General features: G+C 45.1%; 1 protein-coding gene across 1 annotated transcript in view; it reads left to right on the top strand.

The window, feature by feature from the left end:
• LOC137348041 (solute carrier family 15 member 1-like) overlaps positions 1-19,602 on the top strand; it is a 196,168-nt gene that overhangs the window by 113,455 nt on the left and 63,111 nt on the right. Inside the window, exons 13-15 of the mRNA XM_068013142.1 lie at positions 3,903-4,070; positions 9,219-9,307; positions 16,865-16,946. Coding sequence (XP_067869243.1) covers positions 3,903-4,070; positions 9,219-9,307; positions 16,865-16,946 — 339 coding nt within the window. The remainder of the gene's footprint in view (positions 1-3,902; positions 4,071-9,218; positions 9,308-16,864; positions 16,947-19,602) is intronic.

Genomic DNA, 19,602 nt, shown 5'->3' on the forward strand with positions numbered 1-19,602 from the left:
CCACAGGCTTATGTGGGGATTTCCACTGCTCTTTGTGTGAAAAAGTGTTTCCTGATTTCAATCCTGAATGGCCTAGCTTTAATTTTAAGATTATGCTGTCTTGTTCTTGATTCCCCCACCAGAGGAAATAGTTTCTTCGTATTTTGCCTATTAAATTGTTTTAACATTTTAAACACTTTGATCAGGTCACCCTTTTAACAGTGTGTAAAGTCCTAATGGAGAGATGACCAGGATGGAAAGAGAAGCTAACTCCTGAAAGAAATGAGAAGTCAACTCTTGCTGGGTTTCTGTGCAGAATTGTGCAGAAGAATTGGTTGATAGAGATTTGGACCTCACTTATTTTCTCACATACCATTACTCGATGGAGAGGGTGAAAAGGTGACAGGAATCCAAACCTCTGCCCATTCTGCTGGTGAATCAGCCACACAAAGTTGTGTAACAGAGGCATAAATAGAATGTTCCACATAATTATGGAAAAGGACAGAGATGGAACAGGAGTTAGAGTTCTCAATTGGGGCAAGGCCAATTTTACTAAACTGAGGAGTGATTTAGCGAAAGTGGACTAGAAACAGCTACTTGAAGGTAAATCAGCGTCAGAACAGTGGGAGGCATTCAAAGGGGAGATTCAAGGGGTTCCGGTTAAACATATTCCCACAAAGAAAGAGGGTGAGATGGCCAAAGCTAGAGCCCCATGGTTGTCAAGGAGCCTACAGGGTAAGATAAGGCAGAAAAGGAAAGCTTATGTCCGACACTGAAAACTCAATACCACAGAAAACCGAGAGGAGTATAGAAAGTGGAGGGGTGAAGTCAAAAAGGAAATTAGGAAAGCAAACAGAGGGCATGAAAGAATATTGGCAAGCAAAATCAAGATGAATCCAAAAATGTTTTATCAATACATTAAGGGTAAGAGGATAACTAAGGAGAGAGTAGGGCCTATAAAAGACCAAAAAGGTAACCGATGTGTAGGGGCAGAAGATATTGGTATGGTTCTGAATGAATACTTTGCGTCTGTCTTCACAAAAGAGGGGGACGATGCAGATATTGTAGTTAAGGAGGAAGAGTGTGAAGTATTGGATGTGATAAACATAGGGAGAGAGGAAGTATTAATGGGATTAGCATCCTTGAAAGTTGATAAATCACCAGGGCCAGATGAAATATATCCTCGCCTGTTAAAATATGCAAGAGAGGAAATAGCAGAGTGTCTGACCATCATTTTCCAGTCCTCACTGGGTACAGGTGTGGTGCCGGAGCATTGGAGAATTGCTAACATTGTACTTCTGTTTAAAAAGGGAGCGAAGGATAGACCGAATATTTACAGGCCAGTCAGTCTAACCTCAGTCGTGGGCAAACTATTGGAATCTATTCCGAGAGGCAGGATAAACTGTCACTTAGAAAGGCACAGGTTAATCAAGGACAGTCAGCATGGATTTGTTAAGGGAAGATCTTGTTTGACGAACTTGCTTGAATTTTTTGAAGAAGTAACAAGGAAGATAGATGAGGGTAGTGCAGCTGATGTGGTCTACTTGGATTTTAGCAAGGCTTTTGACAAAGTCCCACATGGCAGAGTGGTTTAAAAAATAAAATTCCATGGGATACAGGGAAATGCAGCAAGGTGGATACAAAATTGGCTCAGTGGCAGGAAACAAAGGGTATTTGTTGACAGCTGTTTCAGTGACTGGAGGGCTGTTTCCAGTGGTGTTGCACAGAGCTCCGTACAGGGTCCCCTGCTTTTTGTGGTGTATATTAATGATTTGTCATAAATGTAGGGGGCATGATCAAGATGTTTGCAGACGACACAAACATTGGCCGTGTGGTAGATAGCGAGGAGGATAGCTGTAGGTTGCAGGAAATAATTGATGGTCTGGTCATATGGGCACAAAAGTGGCAAATGGAATTCAACTTGGAGAAGTATGAGGTGATGAATTTGGGGAGGTCAAACAAGGCAAAGAATACACGATTAATGGGAAAATACTTAGAAGTGTAGAGGAAATAAGGGACCTAGGAGTGAATGTCCACAGATCCCTAAAGGTAGCAGGACAGGTCGATAAGGTGGTTAAGAAGGCATATGGAATCCTTTCCTTTATTAGCCGAGGTATAGAATAAAAGAGCAGGGAGGTTATGCTGGAACTGTATAACTCATTGGTTAGGCCACTACTTGAGTACAGTGTGCAGTTCTGGTCACCTCATTACAGAAAGGATGTAATTGCACTAGAGAGGATACAGAGGAGATTTACAAGGATGTTGCCAGAACTGGAAAAGTGCAGCTATGAGGAAGGATTGGATAGGCTGCGGTTGTTCTCCTTGGAACAGAGAAGGCTGAGGGGAGATCTGATTGAAATGTACAAAATTGTGAGGGGCCTGTATAGAGTTGAGGTGAAGGGTCTATTCACCTTAGCAGAGAGGTCAGTGATGAGGGGGCATAGATTTAAAGTGATTGGTCGAAGAATTAGAGGGGAGACGAGGATAAGCTTTTTCACCCAGAGGGTGGTGATGATCTGGAACTCACTGCCTGAAAGGGTCGTTGAGGCAGAGACCCTCAACTCATTCAAAAGGAGTTTGGATATGCACCTCAAGTGCCATAATCTGCAGGGCTACGAACCAAATGCTGGAAGGTGGGATTAGAATAGACGGATCGTTTCTCGGCTGGCACGGACACGATAGGCCAAGTCGCCTCGTTCTGTGCCTTTAACTTTCTATGATTCAATGATTCTAAGGGGCTGGATTTTGTGCAGGAGGGTGGGGCTCCTGGTGCCAGGCCAAAAGGTGGGGGGATCCCTGCCTCTGCATTTTTTCAGACCTCCAGAGTGATCTTTTGGGGTCAAAGTTTAAGGAGGTGGGATCCCAGTACCTTTAAAGACTTTATTAGGATGGGGATCCTGCCTCCAAAAGCTGCCGGCCAATCAGAGGGCCTACAGCTCAGCAGTATTGGCAGCGGGAGCAATGGCCACTGCTGATACTGCAGAGGCCTCGGACCCAGGCCCAGCGCTGGAACCCCAGAGAAGAGAGAGGTGAGTCGGGATGGCCGGGGGCAGTCTGGAAGGCCCTGGTGAAGGGGACTGGCGGGGTGGGGGGGGGTGGGGTGGTGGTTGCTCGTGAGCCACAAATTTCCCATGAAGGAGGGAACCCCCCCCACCCCCCGCCCCCCCCCCGCCAAGTCCGCAGTGAGGGCGCCTCATTTTCCAAGGCGTCTTCCCAGCAATGCGGAGGCCAACCCCCTGCTGCTGGTAAAATTCCAGCCGCAGTGGGAAGAGGCCCTTATTTGGCCTCTGGGCGGGAAGATCGTCGTCCACCTATCCCGCCCCTGGGAGTATCAGATGCGGGATTACCAGCGTCAGGTTCCATGGCGGGCGATTCTGCCCCGATTCCCCCACCACAAAATCCAGCCGTCAGGATGAGAACAAAATCTGGCCCATGGTCTTAAGTAAGCACTGTGGCCCCAATAGGGTTGCCAACTGTGGTTGGACATATTCCAGGATGTGTCATCACATGACCTCCTGCAGCCAACTGCCCCGCCTTCAGACTGTTGCCATTGGTGCTCGACACATCCGTCTACTTACTGCCTCGCCTTCCCTCACCAATCGGAGAGCGAACAATCTCTTCATTACTCAATTGGATGAGTCTTGACTGTCAAACAGCCTTTTTCCTATCTCAAATAGCTTTATAATTAATCACTAATATATTCAATTTTTTTAATAACATAGTTGTTCTGAGACCCCAATGATTATTTTCCTGGGGGTTGTTCACAGCAGTGTCCTGGAGATTAGATTTTAATTCCTGGAGACTCTAGGGCAATCCTGGAGGATTAGCAACCCTAGGCCCCACTCTGATTACCTGATGCAGGGCAACTGGTCGAAATGATTTGCAAGCATTGTATTTCTTACTCGTCCTTCTGTGTGTTTCAGCGAGAGATCATTGATGATGCAAAACGACTGTACAACGTGTTAGCGCTATACCCACTGCTGCCGATGTACTGGGCACTCTATGAGCAGCAGGGCTCACGGTGGACACTTCAGGCCCAGGAGATGGACAGGAATGTTGGATCCATCAAACTGAAACCTGACCAGCTGCAGGTACAGCCCCTGCCACAGATCTTTCAGCAATGACAGAATCCAGTCAAAGTGCTGGCTGAACTGATTCCAGAGACAGGAACAACGTTTACTAACAGTTCAGGATGGTGACAAATTGTTGTGCTCTCGTACTCAAGGGGTCTTCTCTCACTCCCTGGTCATGCTCTGAGCGGGGCTACAGACAAGCAGCTCATACAATAGTATTTACATGGAGTAGGGACAGAGCCATGAGAAGAGAGAGGAACAGTGGGATTAGTTTTAGATTGATCTGGCAAAGAATAGGCATATGAACCCCACAATTGCATGGAAAGGGACATGAATACTGCATTCACAGGGAGAGGGACATGAACCTTTGAGTCACAGAGAGAGGGACGTCGACCCCAGAGTCACAGGGAGAGGGATCATAGAATCATAAAGTGGTTACAGCACAGAAGGAGGCCATTTGGTCTGTTGTGTCCATGCAGGCTTTTTGCAATAGAAACTTAGTTAGTCCCACTCTCTGCCCATTCACCATAGCCCTGCAAATTTTTTCTCTTCAGGTGCTTATCCAATTCCCTTCTGAAAGCCACAATTGAATCTCCATCACAGTCTTAAGCAGTGCATTCCAGAAACTAACCATTCGCTGCATTAAAAAGCGTTTCCTCATGTTGCCCTTCGTACTTTTGACATTCACCTTATATTAGGGTCTTCAGGTTCTTGACACTTCTGACGTCGAGAACAGTTTCTCTCGATCCACTCTGTCTAGACCCCTAATGTTTTTGAACACCTCTATCATATCTCCTCTCAACCTTCTCTTCTCTAAGGAGAACAACCCCAGCATCTCCAATCTATCCATGTAACTTGAAGTCCTTTTTACCTGGAACTATTCTCATGAATCTTTTCTGCACCCTTTCTAAAGCCTTCACATTCTTCCTAAAGTGTGGTACCCAGAATTCGACACAATACTCCAATTGAGGCCAAAGCAGTGTTTTATAAAGGTTCACCATAACTTCCTTGCGTTTGTACTCTATGCTTCTGTTTATAAAGTCCAGGATCCCGTATGCCTTTTAACCACTTTCTCAAACTGCCCTGCCACCTTCAACAATTTGTACACATATAGCCCCAGGTCTCTCTGCTCCTGCACCCCTTTAGAATTGTACCCTTTCATTTATTTTTCTTCTCCTCATTCGTCCTAGCAAAAGGAATCACTTTACACTTCTCTGCCTTAAATTTCATCTGCCGCTTGTCTGCCCGTTCCATCAGCCTTTCTATGTCCTCTTGAAGTCGATCACTATCCTCCTCACAGTTCACAATACTTCCAAGTTTGGTGTCATCTGAAAATTTTGAAATTGTGCCCTGCGCACCTAAGTCTAGGTCATTAATATATACCAAGAAAAGCAATGGTCCTAGTACCAATCCCTTGGGAACCCCACTGATACCTTTCTCCAGACTGACAAACAACCGTTCACCACTACCCTCTGTTTTCTGTCGTTCAGCCAACTTCATATCCATGTTGCCACTGTCCCTTTTTATTCCATGGGTTTCAAAATTACGAGCAAGCCTATTATGTGGTACTTTATCAAACACCTTTTGGAAACCCATGTACATAACATCAACTGCATTACCCTCATCAACCCTCTCTGTTACCTCATCAAAAAACTCAATCAAATTAGTTAAACATGATTTGCCCTTAATAAATCTGTGCTGGCTTTCCTTAGTTAATCCACATTTCTCCAACTGACTGTTCATGTTGTTCCAGATTATCGTTTCTGAAAGTTTTCCCACCACTGAGGTTAAACTGACTGGCCTGTAGTTGCTGGGTTTATCCTTACACCTTTTCTGAACAAGGGTGTAACATTTGCAATTTTCCAGTCCTCTGGCACCACCCCTGTATCTATGAAGGATTGGAAGATTACGGCCAGTGCCTCTTCAATTTCCTCCCTTACTTCTCTCAGTATCCTCGCATGCATCCCATCTGGTCCTGATGACTTAACAACTTTAAGTACATTTAGTCTTTTTAATATCTCCTTTTTATTATTTTTTAGTTCATCCAGTGTTTCGATTACCTCCTGTTTCACTATGACTTTGGCAGCATCTTCTTCCTTGGGAATGACACATGCAATGTACTCATTTAGTATCTCAGTCTTGCCCTCTGCCTCCCTTTGGTCCTTAATCAGCCCTATCCCTCCTCTTATTATCCTATTGTGTGCTAATTGAAGACTTATAGATTCCCTTTTATGTTAGCGACCAGTTTCCTCTCATATTATCTCTTTACCTCTCTTATTTCCTTTTTCACTTCCCATCTGAACTTTATATATTCAGCCTGATTCTCACTTGTATTATCCACCTGACGTCTGTCATATGCACCCTTTTACTGCTCCATCTTACTCTCTATCTTTTTCATCATGCCAGGAGCTCTGGCTTTAGTTGCCCTATTTTTCCCCCTCCTGGGAATGTACCTCAACTATATCTGAACTATTTCCTCTTTAAAGGCAGTCCATTGTTCTGCTACAGGTTTGCTTGCCAATCTTTGATTCAAATTTACCTGGGCCAGACCTGTTCTCAACTCATTGAAATCCTCCATGTAATTATTTTTACTCTAAATTGCTCCTTGTCCTTTCCATAACTAACCTAAACCTTATGATACTATCATAACTGTTTGCTAAAAATTCCCCTACATACACTTGATCCACTTGACCTACCTCATTCCCCAGAACCAGATCCAGCAGTGCCTCCTTTCCCGTTGCACTGGAAACATACTGATCAAGAAAATTCTCCTGAACACACTTCAAAAACTCACCCACTCTTTCCACCTTTACGCTATTACTATGCCAGTCTATGTTTGGATAATTAAAGTCCCCCATTACTACCATTCAATAGTTTCTGCACCTCTCTGTAATTTCCCACCAGTTGGTGGCCTATAGATTGTACCCAGCAATGTAATGGTACCTCTAATGTTTCTTAACTCTAACCAAATAGATTCTGTCCTTGATCCCTCCAGGACATCCTCTCCCTCCAGCACTGTAATATTGTCCTTAATCAATACTATCACTCCTCCTCCTTTCTTTCTTTCCTTGCCTTTCCTGAACACTTTGTATCAAGGATTTTTAGTACCCAATCCTGCCCTTTTTAGAGCCATTTCTCCATGTCACCACAAATTCATATTCCTACGTTGTTATTTGTGCCTGCAGCTCACTAACCTTATTTACCATGCTTTGTGCATTCACATACATGCACTGTAAACCTAATTTAGACCATATTACATTCCTTCTTACTCTGACCCCACCTAATATCTTACTATTTCTTACTCTAGTGCTATCTGTCTCTCTCAATCCTTTTTGCACCTTGTTTTTCCTTTATTATGCTACATCCTGGTTCCCATCCACCTGCCAAGTTAATTTAAACCCTTCCCAATACCAAACCTTCTTATGCAGACATCAGGTCCAGACTCTTTTGTGGTGAACCTATCTGGCCTGTGTAGGTCCCACCTCCCCAGAACCAGTCGTAAGATTGCAGGAATCTAAAGTCTCCCTCCTGCACCATCTCTCCAGCCACATATTCATCTGCTCTATCCTTCTATTTCTATACTCACTAGCACGTGGCACCAGGTGTAATCTGGAGATAGCTACCTTTGTGGACCTGCTTGCTAGTGTCCTTCCTAGCTCCCTAAAATCTGTCTTCAGGGCCTCAGCCCTCTTTCTATCTATGGTGTTATTACCTATATGGATCACGACTTCTGGCTGTTCACCATTTCCCCCTTCAGTCTGAAGGCAGAGTAAGTGAGTGAGAGCAGCCGCTCAGTGATATCCTTGACCCTGGCACCAGGGAAGCAACACCCTGTCTGTTCCCCTAAATATAGAATCCTCTATCATTATTGCATTTCCAGTCTTCCTCCTGTCCCCCTGTACAGCTGAGTCAGCCATGGTGCCATGGACTTAGCTCTGGCTGCACTTCCCAGAGGAACCATCACTCTCACCATTATTCAGAACTGAATGGCAGTTGGAGAGTGAGATGCACTCCAGGAACTCCTGCACTACCTGGTTAGTCCTGCTCGACTTCCTGGCAGTCACCTATTCCCTCTCTGCTGCACACCCTTAAGCTGTGGGGTGACCATATCTAGAAACGTGCTATTCACGTGGCTCTCAGCCTCACGGATGCACTGCAGTAACGCCAGCTGCTGCTCAAGCTCTGAAACCTGGAGCTCGAGCTGGTCAGGCTGATGACACTTACTGCACCTGTGGTTGTCCAGGACACAGGTAATGCCCTGGATTTTCCACATAGAACAGGATATATAGTTTAGTTTAGTTTAGAGATACAGCACTGAAACAGGCCCTTCGGCCCACCGAGTCTGTGCCGACCATCAAACACCTATTTACACTAATCCTACACTAATTCCATATTCCTACCACATCCCCACCTGTCCCTATATTTCCCTACCACCTACCTATACTAGGGGCAATTTATAATGGGCAATTAACCTATCAACCAGCAAGTCTTTGGCATGTGGGAGGAAACCGGAGCACCCGGAGGAAACCCATGCAGACACAGGGAGAACTTGCAAACTCCACACAGGCAGTACCCAGAATTGAACCCGGGTCGCTGGAGCTGTGAGGCTGCGGTGCTAACCACTGCGCCGCCCTGATCCAAGGGAGTGAGGTGCCCTTCCATGCCGTTATTTATTAGCCTATTAAACTTAACAGAAATAAACTAAAGACTTACTAACAACTTATATTAAAAACTCACCAGCTACTCACCAATCAGCACCTTTCCTTGAGCTGATGTCACTTTTAGGTTATTTTTTTACCTCATTCCCTGATGCTCGCATTCACTCCACTCTGCTTCTCCACCCCGAACTCCTTCATGTCTGCTCCTTTTACTTGTTGCTCTCTGACACTGCTTTCCTTCAGGCTCGTTCTCTCTGGCTATCGCTGACTCCCTGTCGCTGCTTTTACCTGTTGGCCTCCAGCACTGTTTCCATTGGGCTCGCTCTCTCCCAGAGTCACAGGGAAGAGGGCCATGAATCCCAGAGTCAGCAGGCAAAGGGTTATGAGACTCAGAGTTAGCAGGAATGAGAACCCCATCATTATGAAAGGTTCGGGTCCCCCCAGTCAGCAGGGATATTATTCTAATTTGTGCCCCTTCATTTATGAAATTGATTCTAATCTGTTCCAGAGTCTGAATGTTTTATTCGTGCTGCTGCTGTTGCCGCTGTTTGAAGGGGTCATCTATCCTCAGTTTGAGAAAAGAAAGCTGCTGATTCAGTAAGAGCCTCTGTTTGTGCTTCATCCTGTCCACTTCATCTCCCCAGTCCCTTGAAATATCTCAGGAAATGACCGACCAACCTCAGGCTCAGGCATTCGTATCTCAGAATGATTAATGCGAGGGCACCTGGATTCTTTTGGAATCTCAGTCAGCTGATTCTTATACTGGGACCGTGTGCTGTTAGGGCAGTGGTGAGAATCCCTCTTTTATAACGTTCCCATGGATGAGACCCCCTCGATAACAGGGCTTCTGATGGTGAGATTCCAACGTTAATGAGATGAAGAGAATTTCTTTCATGCAGCGAGTAGTTATAATCTGGAATATACCATCCGTTACAATGGTGGAAATAGATTCAGTAGTAACTTTCAAAAGGGAATTCGATAAATACTTGATAAGTTAATTTTCAGTGCAATGGGGAAAGAGCAGGGGAGTGGGATTATTTTGATGACTGGACTAAAGATCCAGCATAGTTACGGTGGGCTGAATGGCCTCCTTCTGTGCTACGTCATTCTATGCTTCTATAACAGGAGCCCTAACGGTGAGTCCCTTTTTAATAATGGAACCGAGTGTGAAAACCCTCATTTACAAAGGCTGTGATAGGATCAGGAATTATCTGTAAACCACCCAAACCCCTTGATTAGATTCCAGCCTGTAACCAATCCTGTGCGCCATTTATCCTATATAATAACCCCGGGGAACAATCGATTAGATTCCAGCCTGTAACTCAGTCCCGGGTAGGTTATTCTATATAGAAAACACCCAAACCCCTCGATTCGATGCCAGCCTGTAATTTTCCCTTGTTCTGCTGTTTAACTCTTTCTCCCACTCTGTGGTTCTGATGATTAACTCTCTCTCTCTGCTTCTGATGATTAACACGCATTCGCTCCCTCTGGTGCTGCTGATTAACTCTCACTCTGACTGGTTCTGATGATTAACTCTCACTCTCTGGTTCTGATGATTATCTCTCTCACTCTCTGGTTCTGATGATTAACTCTCTCACTCTCTGGTTCTGATGATTAACTCTCTCTCTCTGGTTCTGATGATTAACTCTCTCACTCTCTGGTTCTGATGATAAACTCTCTCTCTCTCTGGTTCTGATGATAAACTCTCTCTCTCTCTGGTTCTGATGATTAACTCTCTCTCTCTCTGGTTCTGATGATAAACTCTCTCTCTCTCTGGTTCTGATGATTAACTCTCTCTCTCTCTGGTTCTGATGATTAACTCTCTCTCTCTCTGGTTCTGATGATTAACTCTCTCTCTCTCTGGTTCTGATGATTAACTCTCTCTCTCTCTGGTTCTGATGATTAACTCTCTCTCTCTCTGGTTCTGATGATTAACTCTCTCTCTCTCTGGTTCTGATGATTAACTCTCTCTCTCTCTGGTTCTGATGATTAACTCTCTCTCTCTCTGGTTCTGATGATAAACTCTCTCTCTCTCTGGTTCTGATGATAAACTCTCTCTCTCTCTCTGGTTCTGATGATAAACTCTCTCTCTCTCTCTGGTTCTGATGATAAACTCTCTCTCTCTCTCTCTGGTTCTGATGATTAACTCTCTCACTCTCTGGTTCTGATGATTAACTCTCTCTCTCTCTGGTTCTGATGATAAACTCTCTCACTCTCTGGTTCTGATGATAAACTCTCTCTCTCTCTGGTTCTGATGATAAACTCTCACTCTCTCTGGTTCTGATGATAAACTCTCACTCTCTGGTTCTGATGATTAACTCTCACTCTCTGGTTCTGATGATAAACTCTCTCACTCTCTCTGGTTCTGATGATAAACTCTCACTCTCTCTGGTTCTGATGATTAACTCTCACTCTCTCTGGTTCTGATGATTAACTCTCATTCTCTGGTTCTGATGATTAACTCTCACTCTCTCTGGTTCTGATGATTAACTCTCACTCTCTCTGGTTCTAATGATTAACTCTCTCACTCTCTCTGGTTCTGATGATTAACTCTCTCACACTGTCTGGTTCTGATGATTAACTCTCACTCTCTGGTTCTGATGATTAACTCTCACTCTCTGGTTCTGATGATTAACTCTCACTCTCTGGTTCTGATGATTAACTCTCACTCTCTGGTTCTGATGATTAACTCTCACTCTCTGGTTCTGATGATTAACTCTCACTCTCTGGTTCTGATGATTAACTCTCACTCTCTGGTTCTGATGATTAACTCTCACTCTCTGGTTCTGATGATTAACTCTCTCTCTCTGGTTCTGATGATTAACTCTCTCTCTCTGGTTCTGATGATTAACTCTCTCACTCTCTGGTTCTGATGATTAACGCTCACTCTCTGGTTCTGATGATTAACTCTCACTCTCTGGTTCTGATGATTAACTCTCTCACATTCTCTGGCTCTGATGATAAACTCTCTCACTCTCTCTGGTTCTGATGATTAACTCTCTCACTCTCTGGTTCTGATGATAAACTCTCACTCTCTCTGGTTCTGATGATAAACTCTCACTCTCTCTGGTTCTGATGATTAACTCACACTCTCTGGTTCTGATGATTAACTCTCACTCTCTGGCTCTGATGATAAACTCTCTCACTCTCTGGTTCTGATGATAAACTCTCTCACTCTCTGGTTCTGATGAATAACTCACACTCTCTAGTTCTGATGAATAACTCTCTCTCTCTGGTTCTAATAATTAACTCTCTCTCTCTCTCTCTGGTTCTAATGATTAACTCTCTCTCTCTCTGGTTCTGATGATTAACTCTCTCTCTCTATCTCTGGTTCTACTAATTAATTCTCTCACTCTCTCTCTGGTTCTAATAATTAACTCTCTCACTCTCTCTATGGTTCTGATGATTAACTCTCTCTCTCTCTCTCTGGTTCTAATAATTAACTCTCACTGGTTCTGATGAAAAACTCACTCTCTCTCTCTAGTTCTAATAATTAACTCTCTCTCTCTGGTTCTGATGATGAACTCTCTCTCTCTGGTTCTGATGATTAACTCTCTCTCTCTGGTTCTAATAATTAACTCTTTGTCTGGTTCTGATGATGAACTCTCTCTCTCTGGTTCTAATGATTAACTCTCTCACTCTGGTTCTAATGATTAACTCTCTCTCTCTTTGGTTCTGATGATTATCTCTCTCTCTCTCTGGTTCTGATGATTAACTCTCTCTCTCTCTGGTTCTGATGATTATCTCTCACTCTCTCTGGTTCTGATGATTAACTCTCTCTCTCTGGTTCTGATGATGAACTCTCTCTCTCTGGTTCTGATGATTAACTCTCTCTCTCTGGTTCTAATAATTAACTCTTTGTCTGGTTCTGATGATGAACTCTCTCTCTCTGGTTCTGATGATGAACTCTCTCACTCTGGTTCTAATGATTAACTCTCTCTCTCTCTGGTTCTGATGATTAACTCTCTCTCTCTCTGGTTCTGATGATTAACTCTCTCTCTCTCTGGTTCTGATGATTAACTCACACTCTCTGGTTCTGATGATTATCTCTCACTCTCTCTGGTTCTGATGATTAACTCTCACTCACTGGTTCTGATGATTAACTCTCACACTCTCTGGTTCTGATGAATAACTCTCTCTCTCTGGTTCTGATGATTAACTCTCTCTCTCTGGTTCTAATAATTAACTCTTTGTCTGGTTCTGATGATGAACTCTCACTCACTGGTTCTGATGATTAACTCTCACACTCTCTGGTTCTGATGAATAACTCACACTCTCTGGTTCTGATGAATAACTCACACTCTCTGGTTCTGATGATAAACTCTCACTCTCTCTGGTTCTGATGATTAACTCTCACTCTCTCTGGTTCTGATGATTAACTCTCTCACTCTCTGGTTCTGATGATAAACTCTCACTCTCTCTGGTTCTGATGATTAACTCACACTCTCTGGTTCTGATGATTAACTCTCTCACTCTCTGGTTCTGATGATAAACTCTCACTCTCTCTGGTTCTGATGATTAACTCACACTCTCTGGTTCTGATGATTAACTCTCACTCTCTCTGGTTCTGATGATAAACTCACACTCTCTCTGGTTCTGATGATTAACTCACTCTCTCTGGTTCTGATGATTAACTCACTCTCTCTGGTTCTGATGATTAACTCACTCTCTCTGGTTCTGATGATTAACTCTCACTCTCTGGTTCTGATGATAAACTCTCTCTCTCTCTGGTTCTGATGATAAACTCACACTCTCTCTGGTTCTGATGATTAACTCACTCTCTCTGGTTCTGATGATTAACTCTCACTCTCTGGTTCTGATGATTAACTCTCACTCTCTGGTTCTGATGATTAACTCTCACTCTCTGGTTCTTATGATAAACTCTCTCTCTCTCTGGTTCTGATGATTAGCTCTCTCACTCTCTGGTTCTGATGAATAACTCTCACTCTCTGGTTCTGATGAATAACTCTCACTCTCTCGTTCTAATAATTAACTCTCTCTCTCTCTCTCTCTGGTTCTAATGATTAACTCTCTCTCTCTATCTCTGGTTCTACTAATTAATTCTCTCACTCTCTCTCTGGTTCTTATAATTAACTCTCTCACTCTCTCTATGGTTCTGATGATTAACTCTCTCTCTCTCTCTCTGGTTCTAATAATTAACTCTCACTGGTTCTGATGAAAAACTCACTCTCTCTCTCCAGTTCTAATAATTAACTCTCTCTCTCTGGTTCTGATGATTAACTCTCTCTCTCTGGTTCTAATAATTAACTCTCTCACTCTGGTTCTAATGATTAACTCTCTCACTCTCTGGTTCTGATGATTATCTCTCTCTCTCTCAGGTTCTGATGATTAACTCTCTCTCTCTCTGGTTCTGATGATTAACTCTCTCACTCTCTGGTTCTGATGATAAACTCTCTCTCTCTCTGGTTCTGATGATTAGCTCTCTCACTCTCTGGTTCTGATGAATAACTCACACTCTCTGGTTCTGATGAATAACTCTCTCTCTCTCGTTCTAATAATTAACTCTCTCTCTCTCTCTCTGGTTCTAATGATTAACTCTCTCTCTCTATCTCTGGTTCTACTAATTAATTCTCTCACTCTCTCTCTGGTTCTTATAATTAACTCTCTCACTCTCTCTATGGTTCTGATGATTAACTCTCTCTCTCTCTCTCTGGTTCTAATAATTAACTCTCACTGGTTCTGATGAAAAACTCACTCTCTCTCTCCAGTTCTAATAATTAACTCTCTCTCTCTGGTTCTGATGATGAACTCTCTCTCTCTGGTTCTGATGATTAACTCTCTCACTCTGGTTCTAATGATTAACTCTCTCACTCTCTGGTTCTGATGATTATCTCTCTCTCTCTCAGGTTCTGATGATTAACTCTCTCTCTCTCTGGTTCTGATGATTAACTCTCTCTCTCTCTGGTTCTGATGATTAACTCTCTCTCTCTCTGGTTCTGATGATTAATTCTCTCTCTCTCTGGTTCTGATGATTATCTCTCTCTCTCTCTGGTTCTGATGATTATCTCTCACTCTCTGGTTCTGATGATTAACTCTCACTCTCTGGTTCTGATGATTAACTCTCACTCTCTGGTTCTGATGATTAACTCTCACTCTCTGGTTCTGATGATTAACTCTCACTCTCTCTGGTTCTGATGATTAACTCTCTCTCTCTGGTTCTGATGATGAACTCTCTCTCTCTGGTTCTGATGATTAACTCTCTCTCTCTGGTTCTAATAATTAACTCTCACTGGTTCTGATGAAAAACTCACTCTCTCTCTCTAGTTCTAATAATTAACTCTCTCTCTCTGGTTCTGATGATTAACTCTCTCTCTCTGGTTCTGATGATTAACTCTCTCTCTCTGGTTCTGATGATTAACTCTCTCTCTCTGGTTCTGATGATTAACTCTCTCTCTCTGGTTCTAATAATTAACTCTTTGTCTGGTTCTGATGATGAACTCTCTCTCTCTGGTTCTAATGATTAACTCTCTCACTCTGGTTCTAATGATTAACTCTCTCACTCTCTGGTTCTGATGATTATCTCTCTCTCTCTCAGGTTCTGATGATTAACTCTCTCTCTCTCTGGTTCTGATGATTAACTCTCTCACTCTCTGGTTCTGATGATAAACTCTCTCTCTCTCTGGTTCTGATGATTAGCTCTCTCACTCTCTGGTTCTGATGATTAACTCTCTCTCTCTGGTTCTGATGATGAACTCTCTCTCTCTGGTTCTGATGATTAACTCTCTCTCTCTGGTTCTGATGATTAACTCTCACTGGTTCTGATGAAAAACTCACTCTCTCTCTCCAGTTCTAATAATTAACTCTCTCTCTCTGGTTCTGATGATTAACTCTCTCTCTCTGGTTCTAATAATTAACTCTTTGTCTGGTTCTGATGATGAACTCTCTCTCTCTGGTTCTAATGATTAACTCTCTCACTCTGGTTCTAATGATTAACTCTCTCACTCTCTGGTTCTGATGATTATCTCTCTCTCTCTCAGGTTCTGATGATTATCTCTCTCTCTCTCAGGTTCTGATGATTAACTCTCTCTCTCTCTGGTTCTGATGATTAACTCTCTCTCTCTCTGGTTCTGATGATTAACTCTCTCTCTCTCTGGTTCTGATGATTAACTCTCTCTCTCTCTGGTTCTGATGATTGTCTCTCTCTCTGGTTCTGATGATTATCTCTCTCTCTGGTTCTGATGATTATCTCCCTCTCTGGTTCTGATGATTATCTCCCTCTCTGGTTCTGATGATTAGCTCCCTCTCTGGTTCTGATGATTAGCTCCCTCTCTGGTTCTGATGATTATCTCCCTCTCTGGTTCTGATGATTATCTCCCTCTCTGGTTCTGATGATTATCTCCCTCTCTGGTTCTGATGATTATCTCCCTCTCTGGTTCTGATGATTATCTCCCTCTCTGGTTCTGATGATTATCTCCCTCTCTGGTTCTGATGATTATCTCCCTCTCTGGTTCTGATGATTATCTCCCTCTCTGGTTCTGATGATTATCTCCCTCTCTGGTTCTGATGATTATCTCCCTCTCTGGTTCTGATGATTATCTCCCTCTCTGGTTCTGATGATTATCTCCCTCTCTGGTTCTGATGATTATCTCCCTCTCTGGTTCTGATGATTATCTCCCTCTCTGGTTCTGATGATTATCTCCCTCTCTGGTTCTAATGTTTAACTCTCTCTCTCTTTCTGGGTCTGATGATTAACACGCTTTCCCTCTCACTCTCTCTGGTTCTGATGCTTAACACAATCTGTCTCTCTGGGTCTGATGATTAACTCTTTCTTTCTTTCTGCTTCTGATGATTAACATGATTTCTCTCTCTCTCACTGGTTCTGATGATTAACTCTCTCTCTCTCTGGTTCTGATGATTAACTCTCTCTCTCTCTGGTTCTGATGATTAACTCTCTTTCTCTCTCTGGTTCTGATGATTAACTCTCTCCCTCTCTGGTTCTAATGTTTAACTCTCTCTCTCTTTCTGGTTTTGATGATTAACACCCTTTCCCTCTCACTCTCTCTGGTTCTGATGCTTTACACAATCTCTCTCTCTGGTTCTGATAATTAACTCTTTCTTTCTTTCTGCTTCTGGCGATGAACTCTCTCTCTCTGCTTCTGATGATTAACTCTCTGATTTGCTTCTACCCTACAGACCAGTCTTGCGAATGTTTATTGGGATGCTGGGAGCTTCTCTTGCATTCTGTATCACTGGCATTGTCCAGGTACAGATTCAGGTGAGACAAGACTTGATTCAGTGGGAAGCTAAAGTTTGTTTTATAGCTTTCAGTTCACTCTTTGTCCAAATTTGAGATAATATTTATGCTATGCTAGATTTTATTCCTGATTGAGGAGGGCAGTGTGTGCTTATAATATAATAACAGGAAATGCTGGAAATACTCAGCAGGTCTGGCAGCATCTGTGGAGAGAGAAGCAGAGTTAACGTTTCAGTTCAGTGACCCTTCTCCAGCATCCGCAGTATTTTGCTTTTATTATTATGGCAGTGTGTGCTGTTGGTGCTTCTGATTAACTGAAGCTCTTTAGCCAGACATACAATGTGAGGGAGATATATAACTTCTGCTGTGCCTGTTCTGGGAGTGTTTGATGGGACAGTGTAGGGGCAGCTTTAGTTGTATTTAACGCATGCTAGACCGACCCTGGGAGTGTTGGATGGGACAGTGGAGAGGGAGCTTTAGTTGTATTTAACGCATGCTGTATCTGCCCTTGGAGTGTTTGATGGGACAGTGTCGAGGGAGCTTTACTTTTTTTTTCATTTTTCTTTTTACACTGTATCTAACCCCTTTTTGTTTTTTACTAGCATGGGTCAGTTAGACTGAAGGAGTGCACACATCTGGCCGTCAAATTCTGAACCCATTTGGCTCTCCCCTCCACCCAGCACAAATCAAGTGCTGTACCTGCTCTGGCAGTGTTTGATAGGACAGTGTAGCGGGAGCTTTACTCTGTATCTAACCTGTTTTTTAAAAATTAAAATCAAATTTAAAAAAAACCTCAAATTAAAATGCCATTCTCGGCGTCGACGATGCACTCCAGTCCCTGCGGTGCCCACCGGTCGCGGAAGGCCTCAAGTGTACCGGCGGACACCGCATGCTCCTTCTCAGGCACACCCGGGCGCGCACGTAACCGCGGAAGAGGGGCAGGCAATCGGGGAGGACGGACCCCCCGACGACCCACAGCCTGGACCTGTGAATTGCCACCTTGGCCAGGCCCAGGAGCAGACCGACGAGGAGATCCTCCTCCTGGCCCACGCCTCTCCGCACCGGGTGCCCAAAGGTCAGGAGCTTGGGACTGAAGTGCAGCCAGAACTTGAGGAGCAGCCCCTTCAAATACTCAAACAGGGACTGCAGCCTCGCACACTCCATATATACGTGATACACGGACCCGTCCAGGCCGCAGAAAGTACAGGTGGCCTGGGAGTCCGTGAACCTACTTAAAAGTCTATTGCACGGCACTGCCCTGTGCAACACCCTCCACCCCAGGTCCCCGATGTAAAGGGGGAGGACTCCCGTGTAGAGAGACGTCCATCGGGGTTTCCTCTCGCCGCCAGATGGCAACGCGGACCGCCATGGCGTGTCCGGCCGGCTGACGAGGGCGAGGAAGTGGAGAGTGTGCAGGAGCAGCCCGTACAAGAAACCCCTCCGCACCGATTGGAATGGCATGGAGGGCATTTCCGAGAGGTGGCTCGGGTTGTGCGGGACCGGCTCCCGAGGAGGGTTTCGGGGCTTGGGTCCGAAGAGCAATTCCGGCCGAGCAGGGGTCAGCTCCCGAGCCCCCTCGCCACTCGCAGTGAGGGGCGTCCCGGGGGCTTTGGCTACTCCTCTGCCCGCCGGTCCGTCTCCGGAGTCGGCCGCCCGGACAGCTGAGGCACTCTCCTCCGCCGGTGAGGAACGCCCTGACTGGAGGCGACCATGTTCCGAATGTCGGAATAGATCCCGGTAAAAGACAGGCATCTCCCTCAGAGAGGCGCGGCTAACGGACTCCACCGGGAGCTGCCTGTCGTCTTGAAGGCAGTGACTCTGGCGGAAAAAATACGTCGCCAGCGCACACCATCTGGGAGGACGCTCGACATACAAGCATCTCTGCAGGGTCCGAAGGCGGAGAGTCGCAGCCTGGGTGTGGACGCACACCAGCGACTGGCCGCCCTCCTCGATCGGGAGACTCAGGACCGCGGCAGAGACCCAGTGTTTCCTCTTGCCCCAGAAGAAATCGACGAGTTTTTTCTGGATCTTGGTGGCAAATACAGGGGGCGGGGCCAAAGTGACCAACCAGTACCACAGCATGGAGGCCACCAGTTGGTTTATGACCAGCGCTCGGCCCCTGTAGGAAAGCACTCGGAGCAGTCCTGTCCAGCGCCCCAGCCGAGCGGTGACTTTCGCCTCCAACTCCTGCCAGTTTGCCGGCCGGGCTCCCTCAGTGGGGCTAAGGTGAACTCCCAGATAGAGGAGGTGCGTGGTGCTCCACGCAAAAGGTGTCAACTCCTCCGGCAGGGAGTCCACCCGCCACTGACCCACCAGGAGTCCGGAACGTTTCTCCCAATTGATCCTCGCGGAGGATGCGGCAGAAAAGGTCTGCTGGCAGTCGCGCATCCTCCGCAAGTCAACGGGATCTGTGACCGCGAGGAGCACGTCGTCGGCGTAAGCCGAGAGGACGACCTGCATGGCCGGCTTGCACAGAGCCAATCCCGTCAACCTCCTGCGAAGCAGGCACAGGAACGGCTCCACGCAGATGGTGTACAATTGGCATCCCTGACGCACTCCTCTCCCAAAGCGAAGGGGCGCCGTCAACGACCCGTTAACCTTGACTAGACACTCCGCATTTTGTGGCCCGAGTCCGAAAGCGCGCAGAGTCCCGAAAAGGTATTCGTGATCCACCCTG

The sequence above is a fragment of the Heterodontus francisci genome, chromosome 33, assembly GCF_036365525.1.
Source record: "Heterodontus francisci isolate sHetFra1 chromosome 33, sHetFra1.hap1, whole genome shotgun sequence".
NCBI classification, from domain to species: domain Eukaryota; kingdom Metazoa; phylum Chordata; class Chondrichthyes; order Heterodontiformes; family Heterodontidae; genus Heterodontus; species Heterodontus francisci.